General features: G+C 43.8%; 1 protein-coding gene across 2 annotated transcripts in view; it reads left to right on the top strand.

Annotated features, from left to right (window-relative positions):
- DENND6B (DENN domain containing 6B) overlaps nucleotides 1-18147 on the top strand; it is an 83588-nt gene that overhangs the window by 3443 nt on the left and 61998 nt on the right. For both annotated transcript variants that reach the window (XM_075857582.1, XM_075857580.1), the window contains exons 3-5: nucleotides 2219-2261; nucleotides 7181-7290; nucleotides 17936-18016. In XM_075857582.1, the coding sequence (XP_075713697.1) occupies nucleotides 2219-2261; nucleotides 7181-7290; nucleotides 17936-18016 (234 nt within the window). The remainder of the gene's footprint in view (nucleotides 1-2218; nucleotides 2262-7180; nucleotides 7291-17935; nucleotides 18017-18147) is intronic.

Raw genomic sequence — 18147 nt, 5'->3', positions numbered from 1 at the left:
CACACAGCATAATGCTCCCTATAGCTGCCCCAACAGTATAATGCTCCCCTCCCTCCCATACACAGTATAATGCCCCCCTCCCTCCCATACACAGTATAATGCCCCCCTCCCTCCCATACACAGTATAATGCCCCCATATGTACGGACCAAATAGAAAAATAATAACATACATACTTACCTATCCACGTTCCCACGTCGGGTGGAGGATTCTTTGAATCCTCTGCACTGTGCTCAGTGTGCTGTGAGAGTCTCGGCGAAGGCAGGCGCGATGTAGTGACGTCATCGCGCCTGTCTGCACCAAGTCACTGACATCGCACAGACTGGAGGAGGAGAAGGATCCTCCACCCGGCAGGGGAACGGGGATAGGTAAGTATGTATGTTATTATTTTTCTATTAGGTCTGTACATATGGGGGCATTATACTGTGTATGGGAGGGAGAGGGGCATTATACTGTGTATGGGAGGGAGGGGGGCATTATACTGTGTATGGGAGGGGGAGGGGCATTATACTGTGTATGGGAGGGAGGGGGGCATTATACTGTGTATGGGAGGGAGGGGGGCATTATACTGTGTATGGGAGGGAGGGGGCATTATAGCTACGCCACTAATCACTCCCATCTCCTTCCTCAGTCTTCTGGCTATGGGCGGAGCTAACTGGCGGTTGGGCTGTCGGCGGAGCTCTATGTGGGCGGAGCTCTATGTGAGCTTCGGACACCACGTCCTTCTCGGTTATATAATAGATTAGAAGTTACCAAGGAGCGCCGTGGCCATATAGAAGAACGGGGCAGCAAGCCAAGTGCATTTGTACAGGTCACAGATCTTTTGAGATGACTGCTAATATTCTCTAAAATGTATAGTAGGGGGTACATTATTCCTTATAATACACACCTTAGCTGCTGTAGAACATCTTTTTGAAGAGTTTGATATAAAACACCTTCATCCACATAAAAAAGATCTGCAGCATCTGAGGTGTGTATTATTTTGTTTTGCTCTATCAGCTGGGGCACAGTAAAGTATAACACATACTGCATCTGCTGATGCACCTCTTTTGAAGAGAAGGGAAGCACTGTATGTCAGTCAATCAGTGTTTGACACAGGAGAAAGCTTACAGCAAAAGCGATCTGAAACAGACTGCTTCTGCAGAGAGAGTTAAAAGTGTCTATGTGGTGCCACATGTTGGGATTTCTAAGGGCAGATTGTAAGGGTATGTTCACACGGCTTATTTTCGGCCGAAAAACGGTTGAAAAATCGGAAGCAGAACGCCTCCAAACATCTGCCCATACATTTCAATGGAAAAAACTGCGTTCTTCTCTGACAGGGCGGTTTTTTACGCGACCATTTTGAAAAACGGCCGCGTAAAAAATGCCTGCGAAAAAGAAGTGCATGTCACTTCTTGAGCCGTTTTTGGAGCTGTTTTTCATTGACTCTATAGACGCAGTGTAAAACGCAGTGAAAAACGCGAGTTTGCTTAAAAAACGGCTGAAAATCAGGAGCTGTTTTCCCTTGAAAAAAGCTCAGTATTTTCAGACGTTTTTTGCTAAGCGTGTGAACATAGCCTTATCTTTTATTAAAATGAGCTCTATCGCTCCACTTCCCCCAGTGAAAACAGTTGATCATCACCATCGAGGTAGAGTTTGTTCAAAGCGGACAACTCCTTTAATATAACTTTTATAGTATGTTCTTACGTGGTAACTGTCGCCATTGCTACTATATTTGTTACAGGAGCCTTGCTGCAATGTTCCTATTAGGGTATGTTCACACGCTAAACAAAAAACGGCTGTAAAATACGGAGCTATTTTCAAGGGAAAACAGTCCCTGATTTTCAGCCGTTTTTTGATGCGTTTTTTACGGCCATTTTTGGAACTGTTTTTCTATTGAGACAATCAAAAATGGCTCCAAAAACGGCTCAAGAAGTGACATGCACTTGTTTTTTACGGGGCGTTATTTTACGCACCGTTTTTCCCATTGAAATCGATGGGCAGATGTTTGCAGGCGCTCAGCTTCTGTTTTCTTAGCCATTTCTCGGGGCGTTTAAGCCTGTAAAACGGCTGAAAATAAGCCGTGTGAACATACCCTTAAAATGAGTTGGAGCCGGAAGACTCCCAGAGTGAATGTAATAATGTAGATTCAGTATACACAGATGTACTCATGCATTGTTGAGTTTATTTGGAATCTTCTGCTAAATTCCTCTATTCTCTCTCTTTTTTTGTGCGTTTCAGAAAACCAGCATCTGCTATCTGTCCTTCCCAGACTCATACTCAGGTACGCAGGCCTCTTGTTAGAGGAACAGTCAGCAGGATAACTTTGTCAGAAAGCACACTGAAATATAAAGCAAAATGTCAGAAATATTTCATTTCCAACTTTAGACAACAATAGAATGAATTAAAATAGACACTTTTCTCCAGCATTGTCCGTTTATTTTTATATATAACATTCTTTGTGTCGGGGCTAGGGCTTTAGCTGGCGGAAGGTTTTCTATTCGTATTTATTGTGATTTTTTTTATTTTCTCCATGTTATTATGGTGCTCTAGAATAAGGCCGGATTCACACGAGCGCAAAAGGTACTTAAAGAGGCTCTGTCACAAGATTTTGCAACCCCTATCTCCTATTGCAGCAGATCGGCGCTGCAATGTAGATAAGAGCAACGTTTGTTTTTTTTAAAAACGAGCATTTTTGGCCAAGTTATGACAATTTTTATATTTATGCAAATGAGGCTTTCTAAAGTACAACTGGGCGTGTTTAAAGTAAAAGTACAACTGGGCGTGTGTTATGTGCGTACATCGGGGCGTGTTTACTTCTTTTACTAGCTGGGCGTTGTGAATGGGAGTGTATGATGCTGACGAATCAGCATCATCCACTTCTCATCGTTAACACCCAGCTTCTGGCAGTGCAGACACACAGCGTGTTCTCGAGAGATCACGCTGTGACGTCACTCACTTCCTGCCCCAGGTCCTGCATCGTGTCGGACGAGCGAGGACACATCGGCACCAGAGGCTACATTTGATTCTGCAGCAGCATCGGCGTTTGCAGGTAAGTCGATGTAGCTACTTACCTGCAAACGCTGATGCTGCTGCAGAATCAACTGTAGCCTCTGGTGCCGATGTGGCCGACACGATGCAGGACCTGGGGCAGGAAGTGAGTGACGTCACAGCGTGTCTGCACTGCCAGAAGCTGGGCGTTCTGAAGAGAAGTGGATGATACTTCTATACACAACGCCCAGCTAGTAAAAGCAGTAAAAACGCCCAGATGTACGCACATAATACACGCCCACTTGTACTTTTACTTTAAACACGCCCAGTTGTACTTTTGCAAGCCTCATTTGCATAAATATAAAAATGGTCATAACTTGGCCAAAAATGCTCGTTTTTTAAAAAAAAAAAACGTTGCTCTTATCTACATTGCAGCCCCGATCTGCTGCAATAGCAGATAGGGGTTGCAAAATCTGGTGACAGAGCCTCTTTAACAGCTCTGTGTGTCATCAGCATATGATGCGCGGCTGCGTGATATTTGCGCAGCTGCCATCATTATGACACTCTGTTTTTATGTTTGTAAACAGAAAAGCACGTGGTGCTTTTCTGTTTACATTCATAGTTTTCACTAATGTAGCGCGCATCACCCGCGGCACACGGAAGTGCTTCCGTGTGCGTTTTTCACGCACCCATTGACTTCAATGGGTGCGTGCAGCGCGAAACACGGCCAAATATAGGACATGTCATGAGTTTCACGCAGCGCACATACGCTGCGTGAAATTCACTCACAGTCTGAACGGCCCCATTCATTAACATAGGTCCGTGCGACGCGCGTATATCACGTTCGTGTGAATAAGTCCTCAGGCTTATAATCTGGCATAAAAAGGTTTATCAAAAGTTTTAAGGGGTTAGATGCAACTTTTTTTTTAATAAAACGTGAATTTTTTTCCTTGGTTTTTTTCACTTGCTCTACGACTCCCGTATATAAATGTAAACATAATGCCCAAACAGATGCAAACTCATGGTTGCCCATGCACCCTAAAAATAATCCCCCCAATTGTCTAGCCATGCATAAACCACGTGATCCCTTTCAGTAAATCTGATTGGATGAGAGGGCCCAGTCTTCTTAATTAAAGAACTGTGTTTCAGGATCAGGGCACTTTTGGTGGTTGCAGATACACCCATGAACTTTAAAACCTAAGCACCTGTACTTGCAACCATTTTTATTGTTCCAATGCAAAAAGTAGGGCAACAGTTTCGCTGACCTGACGGGTTCCGGTCTTAGCGCACGATACAGCTGCTCTGTATACAGAATACAGAGCAGCTGTATCTCAAAAAGTTAAAATAATTTTTAATAAAAACTAATTATAAAATTGCACAAAATACACTGATTGACCTTTTTATTTAAGTCACTTTCTAACTATGAACAACACTGAGTTTCCTACACGTACAAAGACATTTTGAGTTAAATTGGGTATGACACTTTTTTCTTGTTTATTTGTGATAGAAGGAAAAAAGTGGGAAAAAAAAGGGAAATAGGCGCTCCCCTAAGGTAAAAACGTCAGGCTCTGTAGCGTACAACAATCAAAAAGAATGGTGGTGATACACTCACCTACTCAGGTTTTTCAGGATGTTTGGCACAACTCAATTGTAGAGTGTTTGGCAGCAAATCACTGCAATGAACGAAGAATCTTCAGTGTGCGAAGCCTCAGGAGTGGAACATCGGATGTGCGTATAAGAACGACTTCAGCCGGTAATGAATCTGGTTTTGGGAAGAAAAAAGAAGCAACTCCTAGGAGAGGCCCCCCCCCATGTCCGTGGTATATATCTCTGGATGCTTTAAGCAGGTGAAGACGACTCAGGTGAGATAAAAATGCGATATTTATTCTTGTTGGTAAAACCCCTAAGCATAGGGGACAAAAAGATATAAAATGAATGCAACGCGTTTTGGCCCTGAACTAGGGTCTTTATCAGGCATAAATGTAAAACACAGGGAGGTGTTTTGGTTTATTCACATGCAGATTACTTGCTATTTAAAAGGTACAGTTTGCATCAATGTATTGACTTGTTATGCTGTTACAATGGTTAATGAAATTAACTTGAAATACATGTGCTGAACTTTGAACAGTTATGTACGTTGCTGGGTAATATGCTCCAAATGCCGAAGCCGAGAGTAATTTGTATGTTTCGTTCCCGTGTTAAAACATAAAAAGATATATGGTACCTGATAACTCAGACATAGTTTAGTGTCATAAAGGAGAATGGTTTGTGTTTTGACCAGTTGAAGCAGAAATCATTTGTTGAAGACTCTAGTTCAGGATCGAAACGCGTTGCATTAATTTTATATCTTTTTATCCCCTATGCTTAGGGGTTTTGCCTGCAAGAATAAATATCGCATTTTTATCTCACCTAAGTCGTCTTCACCTGCTTGAAACATCCAGGGATTTATACCACGGACCCAGCAGCGCCTCTTCTAGGGGTTGTTTCTTTTTTTCTTCCCAAAACCACCTTGTTTATTTGTGTTATGATCAAACTCTAACAAGGTGGAATGTCTGATTTTTTCCATTTTTAGTTTGAAAGAATATTTTTGATGAAGAGGTGCTGGTGCTTAATATTAGGCTCTGTTCACACTAGCGTCATGGCTTCCACTATAATATGTATGATGGATCCGTTGTGTAACTTGACTCCTTCAGGTCTATGTCGGGTTTCAGTTTTGATTTTTTTAAACAGGAAAGAATAGCACCAGGGCCGGCGTCAGCACTCGGCGAACCCGGGCAAGTGCCGGGGCCCACTCGGCCGCCGGGTGCTGTCACTGCCGTCGTCACGGCATCACTGTCCATTTATGAGCAGTGATGTCAGGAGAAGAGAAGGTGTCCCAGGCAGAGCGCTAGTGGCTCTGTTCCGGGACTCCGTCTCTGGGGAAGCCCCTGACATCACTGTCCATATATGGACAGTGATGTCAGGAGGAGCTACGCTGCTTCGGGACTCCGTCTCTGAGGAAGCCCCTGACATCACTATCCATATATGGATAGTTTTGTCAGGAGCAGAGCATTGTCCCAGGCACAGTGATTGTAGCACTCTGCCCGGGACTTTGGCTCTGGGGTTGCCCCTGACATCACCAGCCATATAAGGACAGTGATTTCAGGGGCTTCCCCAGAGCTGGAGTACCGGAGCAGAGTCTTTACTAGCACTCTGCCCAGGACTTCAGCTCTGCTCCGGATATCATTATACATATATGGACAGTGATGTCAGGAGCAGAGCAGGAGTCCCAGGCAGAGTGCTAGTAGTTCTTTGCCCGGGACTATGGCTCTGGGGTTGCCCCGACAACATTGTCCATATATGGACAGTGGCGTCTGGGTTTCTCCTGAAGTGGAATCTCCAGCCAGAGCATCGGCAATGCTCTGGCTGGGGATTCCACTCCTGGAGGGAACCCCAAAGGCGCTACCTACAATGAGGTAGGCTGTGTGGTACTACCAGGGAGGCTGGCTGTGTGGCACTACCGGGGAGGGTGGCTGTGTGGCACTACCAGGGAGGGGGGCTGTGGCACTACCAGGGAGGAGGGGTCTGTTTGGCACTACCTGGGAGGTGGGGGCTGTGTGGCACTACCTAGGAGGTGGGGGCTGTGTGGCACTACCTAGGAAGTGGGGGCTGTGTGGCACTACCTGGGAGGGGGGCTGTGTGGCACTACCTGGGAGGGGGTTGTGTGGCACTACCAGGGAGGAGGAGGCTGTGTGGCACTACCTAGGAGGAGGGGGCTGTCTTGCACTACCTGGGAGGTGGGCTGTGTGGCACAACCTGGGAGGGGGCTGTGTGGCACTATCTACAGAGGGCACTAAATTTATGGGGGTACAAACTGGGGGCCTAACTTTTATATGGGGGTATAAACAGGGCCTAATGTCTATATGGGGGCACAAAGTGACGTTTTCTGCCATTTTACTGCCGCCGTGAGGTCCCCCGCAAAGGGGCCTGCTAAGTCTGTGTCGCCCAAGGGCCCACATAAACCTGGAGCCAGCCCAGAATAGCACAGCAGAGTGTACTATTCTGGCTGTCAGAAATCAATAGAGATCTGATGAAATGGCAGTGTGAACAAAACTATAAATGATTTTTCAAGATCTGTGCAGAGGCGGATCATATCCATCCATAGACATCTCATTTGTCGATTTAAACTAAACTTAACTAAACGTAAAAAATATTTTTTTTTTTCTGCTGCAGGTTGTCTGGGTGATACACAGTTTACATTTCGTATGCGCCGCTCAGCAGGACATAGAAATACATTTCATGATGATGAGAAATATAATCGGGAAGCTCCTGTTACTCTGCAGGTGAGTTCAGTTATAGAATGGATTTGGGCAGCAATTTTATTTGCTGTTTTTGTAAAGCATGTATTACAGTAGAATCCTTAACCCCTCGGAGACACAGACAGTTTTGGCCTTGTGAATACAGCCTATTTTTTTCAAATCTGACATGTGTCACTTTATGTGGTAATAACTTGGGAATGCTTTTACTTATCCAAGCGATTCTTAGATTTTTTTTTCTAGTGACATATTGTACTTTATGTTACTGAAAAAATGTGATCGATAAATTCAATATTTATGTGTGAAAACACCAAAATGTTGAGAAAATTTTGAAAAATTAGCATTTTCTAAATTTAAATGTATCTGCTTGTAAGACAGATAGTAATACCACACAAAATACTTACTAGTTTCCATTTCCCATATGTCTACTTTATGTTTGCATCGTTATTTGAACGTCCTTTTATTTTTCTAGGATGTTACAAGGCTTAGAACTTTAGCAGCAATTTCTCACATTTTCAAAAGGCAATTTTTTTAGAGACCAGTTCAGTTCTGAAGTGGCTTTGAGGGACTTATATATTAGAAAATCCCCATAAATCACCCCCATGTTAAAAACTGCACCCCTTAAAGTATTCAAAACAGCATTCAGAAAGTGTCTTAACCCTTTAGCCGTTTTCACAGGAATTAAAGAAAAGTTTTTTTTGTTGCCGAAAATTCATTTGTAACACATTTTGTTCTGTAACACAGAAGGTTTTACCAGAGAAACACAACTCAATATTTATTGCCAAGATTCTGCAGTTTTTAGAAATATCCCACATGTGGCCGTAGTGTGCTAATAGACTGACACACAGGCCTCAGAAGCAAAGGAGCACCTTTTCTTCTGAGCAAAGTTGGATTTTCAGGCCTCCTTTCTATTAGAAAATATTTTAGGCACAATGTCAGGTTTGAAATGGTCTTGTGGTGCCAAAACATAGGAAAAACCCTCAAAAAGACACCATTTGGCCAAGTACACCCCAAGGAATTAATCTAGGGGTATAGTGAGCATTTTGACCCCACAGTTTCTTTGCTATCAATGGCCTCCTGTCTGCCAAGTACAGAAGCCTGTTGGGTCCCTCTCGGAGATGGGGTTTAAAAGGCTTCCGTCCCCAGAAAGCTGAGCCTGTGACATCAGCTACCGGTGTCAGCTGTATGTTACAGCTAACACCGTGCTGTAATGACAGGGATGGAGCTAGCTCTGATCCCTGCCATCAACCCCTTAGATGCCGCGATCAAAGCGATCGCAGCATCTTAGTGGTTTTTAGCCGATCGGCATCGCTGTGATACACAGCGTTGCCAATCGTTGCTATGGCACCCGAAGGCCTAACAATGGCCTCCTGGTCTGCCACGTATGGAAGTCAATGATACCCCGGAGGATGGGCCTAATAGGCTTGCTGTCAGTGAATAACTGACAGCTCTAATGCATTGCACTACGTGGATAGTGCAATGTATTAGAGTAAAGATCAGAACAACCCAAACTGTAAAATTATCTTATTTTTCCCGCACGATGAACACCGCAAAAATTTTTTATAAAATACAATGCCAGAATCGCTATATTTGGTCACCACCCCTCACAAAACATAGAATAAAAAGTGATCAAAAAGTCGCATTTACCCCACAGTAACAATAAAAACTGCAACCCATCCCGCAAAAAACAAGCACTAACACAACTTTTTTGATGGAAAATAAAAAAGTTATGGCTCTCAGAATATGGTGACACAAAAAATAAATTATTTGAAAAAAAAAGTGATTTTATTGTGCAAACGCTGCAAAACATAAAAAAACCTATATACAATGATAACGCCGTAATCGTATCAACCCGCAGAATAAAGTAAAACGTAATTTAAAGCCCATGGTGAACACTTTCAAAAATCACATCTACCCCAAAATGGTAGCAATGAAAACTACAGATTGTCCCGCAACAAATAAGCCCTCACACAGCTCCGGTGGAGAAAAAATAAAAAAATTCTGCCTCTCAGAATATGACGATGCAAAATGTGCAGAGTGTTCTAAAAGCGGATAAGATTGGGCACCATTTATCAGTGCGAAACCGGACACACATCTATGAATTATTATTTATTTACCGCATTATTATACCCTATTATTATGCCCTGATGTACTCCGAACAGCCTACATATGCCCCCACATTATAAACTGAAATACCAGCAATACCCCAAACAGAAAAATGCCAGCAATACCCCAAACTCCCACGCAAAATCTAAACAGCAGTTTACGTCCACATATATGGCATCGCCATACTCGGGAGAACCTGCTTAACATTTTAACTCAGGGTTTTACAAATGCGACATGGCGCCCAAAAATCAAATCAGAGAAATATGCATGCCACATAGCGCTCCTGTATTTCTGATCCCTGCCGTGTGTCCAAACAGCAGTTGATGACCACATGTGGGGTATTGCTGTACTCGGGAGAAATTGCTTTACAAATATTGGGGTGCTTTTTCTCCTTTATACCTTGTGGAAAAAAATGCAACATTTTAGTGTAAAAAAATTTTGATATTCATTTTTACAGCCTAATTCCACTACGTTCAAGAAAAAAACCTGTCGGTTTCTAAATGCTTACTATACCCATCCATAAATTCCTTGAGGGCTTTAATTTCTAAAATGGGGTTTCCACTGTTTTGGCCCCTTAGGGGCTTTGCAAATGCGACAGGACACCCAAAAACTATTCCAGCAAAACTTGAGCTTCAAAAGCCACGTTATATCCGAAAAAATAAAATGTTTATTTTTTTTTAATTAGACTAAATTCTGCAAACAAACAGTGGGATCAAAATGCTAACAATACCTTTAACTTTTTTTTTTTTTTGTTCCCCTCCTTAATTGCTCCCTTTATTTCTTTTGTTTTTCCCTTTCTTTTAGGTATATGCTGTTGCGTATATAAGCGTATGTAATTTATGGCGGTGCTAATAGCGATACTTTGCATTTCATTAATATTCAGTGATTATGCAACTGATTATTTTGTTATTATTGGTATAAAAGCTTCTAGCTTACCAAAGCTGTATTTGATAAAGTTTAACTTTGATAATGGGCAGCATATTGGGTAAAGAATGTTCCTGGATAACGGTAATATTGATGCTTCCTTATACAATGTTTATTATGTACTGTTTATACTATCTTTTTTGAAAATTTAATAAAAAATATTAACAAAAAATGCTAACTATACCCTCAATAAATTATTTCAGTGGTGTAGTTTCCAAATGGGGTCACTTTTGGGGGATTTCCAGTGATTTGGTCCCGCAGGGGATTTGCAAATGCGACATTGCGCCACAAACCATTCCAGCAAAATTTGGACTCCAAAAGCCAAATAATGCTCCTTCCCTTCTAAGCCATACCGTGGGTACGAACAGCAATTTATGTCCACATATGGGTTATTGCTTCCCTTCTGAGGGCTGCCGTGTGTTCAAACATAAGTTTATGACCACATATGGGGTATTTCTGTAATCGGGAGAAATTGCTTTGCAAATGTTGGGGTGCTTTTTCTCCTTTATTCCATGTAAAAATTAAAACATTGTATGTTTTATTTGGAAAAAAATCTTCATTTTTATGGCTTAATGCAAAGAAATTGGTGTCTTTTTGAGAGTTTTCCCTATGTTTTGGCACCACAAGACCTTTTCAAACCTGACATGGTTCCTAAAATATTTTCTAATAGAATGGAGGCCTGAAAATTCACTAGGTGCTCCTTCGATTTGGAGGCCTGTGTTTCAGTCTATTAGCACACTAGGGCCACATGTGGGATATTTCTAAAAACTGCAGAACCTGGGAAATAGATATTGAGTTGCGTTTCTCTGGTTAAACATTCTGTGTTACAGGAAAAAATTTATTAGAAATGAATTTCGGCTAAAAAAATGAAATTTGTAAATTTCACCTCCAATTTGCTTTAATTCCTGTGAAACGCCTAAAGGGTTAAGACACTTTCTCAATGCTGTTTTGAATACTTTGAGGGGTGCAGTTTTTAAAATGGGGTGATTTATGGGGACTTTCTAATATATAAGGCCCTCAAAGCCACTTCAGAACTGAACTGGTCTCTGAAATAATAGCCTTTTGAAATTTTCTTGAAAATATGAGAAATTGCTGCTAAAGTTCTAAGCCTCGTAACAGCCTAGAAAAATAAAAGGACGTTCAAAAAACGATGCAAACATAAAGTAGACATATGGGAAACTAGTAACTATTTTGTGTGGTATTACTATCTGTCTTAGGCTCGATTTACACAGCGTGTTAGTTTTGCGCACGCAAAAAATCGCTGCGTTTTGAGTGCGTAAAAGGCACTTAACAGCTGCGTGTGTCATCAGTATATGATGCGCGGCTGCGTGATTATCGCGCAGCCGCCATCATTATGACACTCCGTTTGGATGTTTGTAAACAGAAAAGCACGTGGTGCTTTTCTGTTTACATTCAGAGTTTGACAGCTGTTGCGTGAATCACGCAGTTCGCACGGAAGTGCTTCAGTGCGACCTGCGTGGTTTTCACGCACCCATTGACTTCAATGGGTGCGTGATGCGCGAACAGCGCACAAAGAAAGGACATGTCGTGAGTTTTACGCAACGCACTCGCGTTGCGCAAAATTCACGCACTGTCTGCCCTGCCCCATAGCCTAATATAGGTGCGTACGACACTCGTGAAAAGCACGCGCGTCGCACGCGGGTATATTACGCTCATGTAAATGATGCCTTACAAGCAGATACATTTAAATTTAGAAAATGCTAATTTTTCCAAATTTTTGTGTTTTTCACAAATAAATAATGAATTTATCGATCAAATTTTTTCACTAACATAAAGTACAATATGTCATGAGAAAACAATCTCAGAATCGCATGGATAAGTAAAAGCATTCCCAAGTTATTACCACATAAAGTCACCCATGTTAGATTTTAAAAATTAGGCTGTGTCCACAACGCTAAAACTGGCTGTGTCTCCAAGGGGTTAATACATTCCACTACCCACGTAGTGCATTGCATTAGAACTGTCAGTTATTCACTGACAGCAATCCTATTAGGCCCCGCCTCCGGGCTTCCATATGTGGCAGACCAGGAGACCAGTTTTTTTAGGCCTCTGGTTGCTATAGCAACGATCGACACCCCTGTAATCATGCCGCAGCGATGCTGATCGGCTTCAAACCACTAAGATGCCACGATCGCTTTTGATCGCGGCATCTAAGGGGTTAATGGCAGGGACCATCTTGTTACTGGGACCGGAAGCCTTTTTAGGCCCCGTCTCCGAGCAGGACCTAACAGGCTTCCATACTTGGCAGACAGGAGGCCATTGTTAGGCCTCTGGTCTGCCAAAGCAGCTATCAGGACCCTGCGATCGCATCGCTGGGTTCCGATCTGCTGGTAAACCCCGTAGATGCAGCGCTCGCTTTTGAGCACTGCATTTAAGGGTTTAATTCGGCCGGATCAGAGGCTAACTCCGGTTCTGGCCATGCAGCAGGGTGTCAGCTGTAATATACAGCTGACACCCACTGGCCATGGTGCGGGCCCAGTTTCTTAGCCCGCACCAGCAACACAATGTACAGTTACGTTGTGTTGCCTTAAGACCTTGGCGACAGTTACGTAATAGTATGTTCTATGTCGCCAAGGGATTAAAAACCCATTGTAAATCAGTGGGATCCATTAGGAATGGTTACAAAACTAATCAAAACAGATCTGACATATCTGGCATGGATCCTGTAAAAAGGGACATATGGTATGATGCTATTTTGAACAGAATGTACTGCCTTTCTTGAGCTTCAATAAATATTATTTCTCGTTTGTATTATTGCGGAACGCAGCACCATAAGAATAGGCCCTTGCCACTGGGAGGCTGACAGGTAGGAAAGAGTCTTAGCTGCGCCCAGGCAGGCCATACCCTTCCCACAGACTCTAGCTAAATCAGTTTTAGCCTAGTATCCGTAAGAGGCAGTCATGACCTGATAATTCTGGTCTGCTATTATTTTTTATTTTAGTTTTATTTATTTTCTCTTCTCTAGCAGAAGGAGGGTGGTCAGCCTATTCAACCTCCTGTGGGTGCCGGGAAACAAGGCAGTTCTCTGCACTGAATTATTCTCACTGCCCATCATCTAACCTGAATTTTCTGCGTTGGCAGGCAGAGTGGCAGTATCCCTCTATCAGTGTGAGGATACTGAAGAGGTGACCCTGCGAACACCCGAAGACTCCTGAGGGTGAGTATGAAACCAGCCCATCAAGAGACAGAACTTAACAGATTTTTTTCTGTAGATAAGGAACTCAATGCCCCCCCCCCCCCTTCCTCTCACCATCTACCTCTCGTGGTAGATCGCACATGAGGCACAGAAGAACCAGAGACCAGAATTGCTCCTCTCAGTCTCCCTCCATGGGTCCCCTGTTAGAGGCATCAATGGAGAAACTGTTTCCTATCACGATCAGTCGCCCTCCTCCATTGTATCCTCTGATTCGATTCAGAATCTGGTTCAGGACCCACAACTAGCAGCTACCATGCAGGCATTGATATGTGCTGTCAGGGACACCATTCATGTAAAGGGTGATCCCATCACCACTTCTCAGGAGAGGGAACCTTACAGCACCAAAGGCCATGCTACACAAACCATAGCGAGTTTGAGGAGATTTCATGCAAATAATGGGAACATCCTGACAGGTGTCTGACTGTTTCAAAACGCATTAATACTCTGCTTCTTTTTCTCTCTGTGGATATGCCTATTTCACGGCTGTCTAGGAGCTCCACCATCTCACTGTCAGGTGCGGCATCACTCAGTGACCCTCTCGACAAGAAACTGGATTCCCAGACCAAGTCTGCATTTGTGGCAGTAAATTCAGCTCTGCGCCTAGCCTTTGCATTCACCTGGGTGAGTAAGGCCTGCTTGGTTTGGAATACACAATTGCACCGCTGTATCTTGGAGGGAGCGCCACAGCAGTATCTGACTGCTCTCTTCTCAGGTAATCCAAGCCTCTAGATTTTTATTGAGTCAGCCTGCTTCAATTCCCGCACATCCGGCAGATCAAGCTTCCAAGTAAGCCCTTGATGGTGGCAGATTTTTTTGGCAAGCATCTGGTCGAAATTATTTCTAAAGCTACCAGTGATAAAAGTTCTCTGCTGCCTCAGAACCATACACACTGTGCTCCTCCCAGAAGTCATTCTATTCCGAGAGACCAGACAAGAGGACTGCTTGTTTCACCGAGCCCAGGCACATTTTCTTCAAATCCAGATCTGCCTGGCAACCTTGTCCTAAGGCTTAGAAGTCCTTATCTGCCAAGACTCCTTCAGCATCAAGGAGTCTCCCTACATGTGTTGCCAATCCGGTGAGTGGTCGACTGCTTTCCTTTCAGGAGACACGGCTCACTCATGTGGACAACGCCTGGGTCCAAAAGTATCGACAGTTAACAAGATAGAGTTCTCCTCCTTTACCAAGTTTCTTTCTGTTGACTCCACCTCGCGCACCACAGTGCACTATTGTTTTTTCCCAGGCTCTTCCCTCCCTACTCTATCGTCTCAGTTCCTCAGGTGGATCGTTTACAGGGGTTCTACTCGTGTCTCTTTACTGTTCCCAAAGTAGACGAGACCCTCAGTCCAATTCTGGATCTGAAAATATTGAACTGCTTTGTATACAGCTTTCGCATAGAATCTCTGCGGTTGGGGGTAGCATCACTGGAACAAGAAGAGTCCCATACATCTATCGACATTTTCGATGCATGCCTACTTATCCCCATTGCGAAGTCCTTCCAGCACTTCCTTCGTTTCGCGATCGGTCCTTGTGATTTCCAAATCGTCACCCTCCACTTAAGCTCGCTTTGGCTCCTCGTGTTTTCAACAAGGTCCTGGTGCCTCTCATGGCGCTTCTCCGTTCCAGGGGAGTCACTGTCATCCTTTACCTGAACAACCTCTTGGGGAAGGCTCCTTCCAGACAAAAAAATCTCCACAATCTCCACATCACTCTGGACATGTTGAAAACATTTGTCTGTATCATCAACAAAGAAAAATCCTTTCTGGTCCCATATCAGAACATGGAGTTTCTGGGAAAGAACTTCAATATCAGATCTACAAGGGTTCTTCATCTCCAGGAGGATAAGACCCAGATCCCGGGAAGAGTTGGCCCTCCATTGAAGGAATACTCTCTACTCCATTATTTTCTGCATGCTGGTTCTGGACAGGATGGTCTTGACATTCGTGGCAGTCCTATATGCCTAATTCCATTCCAGATCCCTCCAGGAATAGATACTTTTGCGATGGATAAGTCTCGGACTTGCCTGGACAAGTGAATCCTCCTGCCTTCTCAGATGCATCAGGAGTTATGCTGGTCGGAGACTTTGCCAGCCATTACAATATGAAGGTCCTTCCCCTTCAGTGGCTTGTCATCTCAACGGATGCCAGGCTGTCTGGGTGAGGTGCTATTTTTGCCCTAAACACGATTCAGGGCACCAGGTCGACGGAGGAGTCCTCTTTTCAGATCACTGTTCAGGAACTGAGGGCAATTTTCCTGGCCTTCTCCCATTGGACACTCCTCTAAGGTCACCCGGTCAGGATCCACACCGACAGCCCCACGGCGGCTGCTTATCTGAACAGGGTGGCTCCAAGAGCCAATCAGCTCTGCAGGAGTCCTCTAAGATTCTTCTATGGGCAAAGAATCTTGTTTTAGCCTTATCAGTGGTCCATATACCAGGAGTGTACAACTTGGCTGTAGACTTCCTAAGTCGGGAGAAACTAGATCCAGGAGAGTGGTCCTTTCTTCCAAGAGTTTTACATCACTTTGTGAGAAGTGGGGCACATAAAGCGTGGATCTCTTCAGGTTTCGTCTCAACCACAAGGTTCTGACCTACATGGCCAGATCGAGGGATCCAGGGGCCATCGCCTTGGTCCCCCCATGGGATGAGTTTTCCCTTCTGTATCTTTTCCCTCCTCTTTTGCTCAGAATGCTCAAGTGGGCAGGCGTCCACACAATCCTGGTGGCGCCGGAATTGCTGTGCTTGCTACGCCGATTTAGTTTACTTGCTTGTCGACACACTGGTGTCTTCCAGCTCATCCCAACCTCTTTTCCCAAGTTCCGCCATTCCACCCCACTTTACATAAGATGTGTTTAACGGCATGGCTGTTGAAGGCGAGGTTCTATGGGCCTGGGTCTCTCTGGACCAGCAATCAAGATAATGTTGAAGGCCAGTAAGCCTCAATTGAACAAGGTGTAAACCCGTTCCTGGAAGGCTTATTTTTCCTGGTGCGAACAGTGTAGTTTCCATCCTATGGTATGTTTTGCACCTAGAATCCTGTCTTTCTTGCAAACCGGCCTTGATCTGGGTTTTGTCTTCCCTTAAGGCTCTGGTTTACGGCTTGCCCAATTTTTTCCAGCAGGCTTTGGCCCTTCGTTATCAACTAAAGTCTTCCTACAGGGAATGTCTCATACCGTTAGTCCATTTAGACAGCCCACTGAGCCTTGGGATCTTATTTGGTTTTGGAAGCCCTTCAGATCGCTACTTTTGAATCCTTGTGGGATGTTTTGCTATGATTACTTCCTGGAAGGTTGCCTTCCTGGTGGCTCTCACTTCCATCAGACGGGTTTCGGAACTCGCTCCCTTGTCCTCAAAGTCCTAATTTTTGATGATCCATAAGTAAAAGGTGGTTTCGGCCTGTCCCATTTTTCTTCCCGAAGGTTGTCCCTACCTACCATATTGATGAGGGGATTGGCTTCCCCTTCCCTCTTTTTGCCCTTTCCCATCTCATCCAAGTGAAAGGCCTTGCTCTAGCTTGATGTGGAGACAGCTGTCTGCATCTGTCTGGCTGTGAAGGAGTCGTTTAGGCGCTCCGATGCTCTTTGTTGCTCCTGAAGGACTAAGTAAGGGTTTGGCAACGTCCAAGGCCACCATTGTGCATTCATTCAGGTCTGTGATTTCGAAACCCTATCGATCCAAGGGTAAAGTTCCTCCCCTTCAGGTCACTACCCATTCTACAAGGACTTTTGGTGCCTCCTGGGTGGTCAGGCATCAAGCTTCAAGTGCCCAGGTCTGCAAGACTGCGACCTGGGCTTCGGTGCACACCTTCACCAAGTTTTTCCAGATTAATTATTTGGCCTTGTCTGATGCCAGTCTATGTCGCAAGGTGCTGCAGGCAGCTGTGTGTTGGGGCGGGTCACATGGCTGTTTTTTATTTTATTTTTCTTCCAAACCTCTGGAACTGCTTTAGAATGACCCATAGTGCTGTGATATAAACAAGAAAATCTTTTTCTCTTTGTATTTATTGGGGGACACAGATCCTGCCCTTTTTGTTTTTTTCTAGACCTGGGACCTGTTGTTATACCGGTCGGTTGCTTTTTCTTGGGATCATGGAAATGTGGTTTGTTCTTTGTCTTCTCCTACTGCTTTCTGTACAAACTGATTAATCCAGTGTCTGTAGGAAAGGTATGGCTTTCCTGGGCAGAGCCAAAACTCTTCTAGTGGCAAGTTGGCGTGTTTTTTAGCGGCCATGGTTCTGTGTACACAACGAGAAATAGCTTTCATGGTGAGTACAACAATTCTATTGTTTCTTTGTGTGTTGATTATAAATGTCATGGTCTAGTCTAAATATTAATCATAAAACCACGTTATATATTTAACAAAGACTAGGTCAATGATCCTTACTTTATCCATGTATTAACAAACATACTGTTTTGATTCCCCACTTACAGAGAGATACTGCCCATTACTATGGGTATGTATATTTCCGACAGGTGAGAGACAGTTCTGTAAAAAGAGGATACTTTCAGAAGGTAAGAAGTCATGTTTTCTATAAAATCAGTTGGCACATAGACATTAAACATATATAGTGAATAGAAACAAATATGATACAATTTTAAAAGGGTATTCCCATCTAAGAAATTTATGGCATATCCACGGAATA

Source organism: Rhinoderma darwinii, chromosome 3 (assembly GCF_050947455.1).
Source record: "Rhinoderma darwinii isolate aRhiDar2 chromosome 3, aRhiDar2.hap1, whole genome shotgun sequence".
NCBI classification, from domain to species: domain Eukaryota; kingdom Metazoa; phylum Chordata; class Amphibia; order Anura; family Rhinodermatidae; genus Rhinoderma; species Rhinoderma darwinii.
Note: the sequence above shows the minus strand (reverse complement) of the source record. Positions and strands in the feature narration are given on the sequence as shown.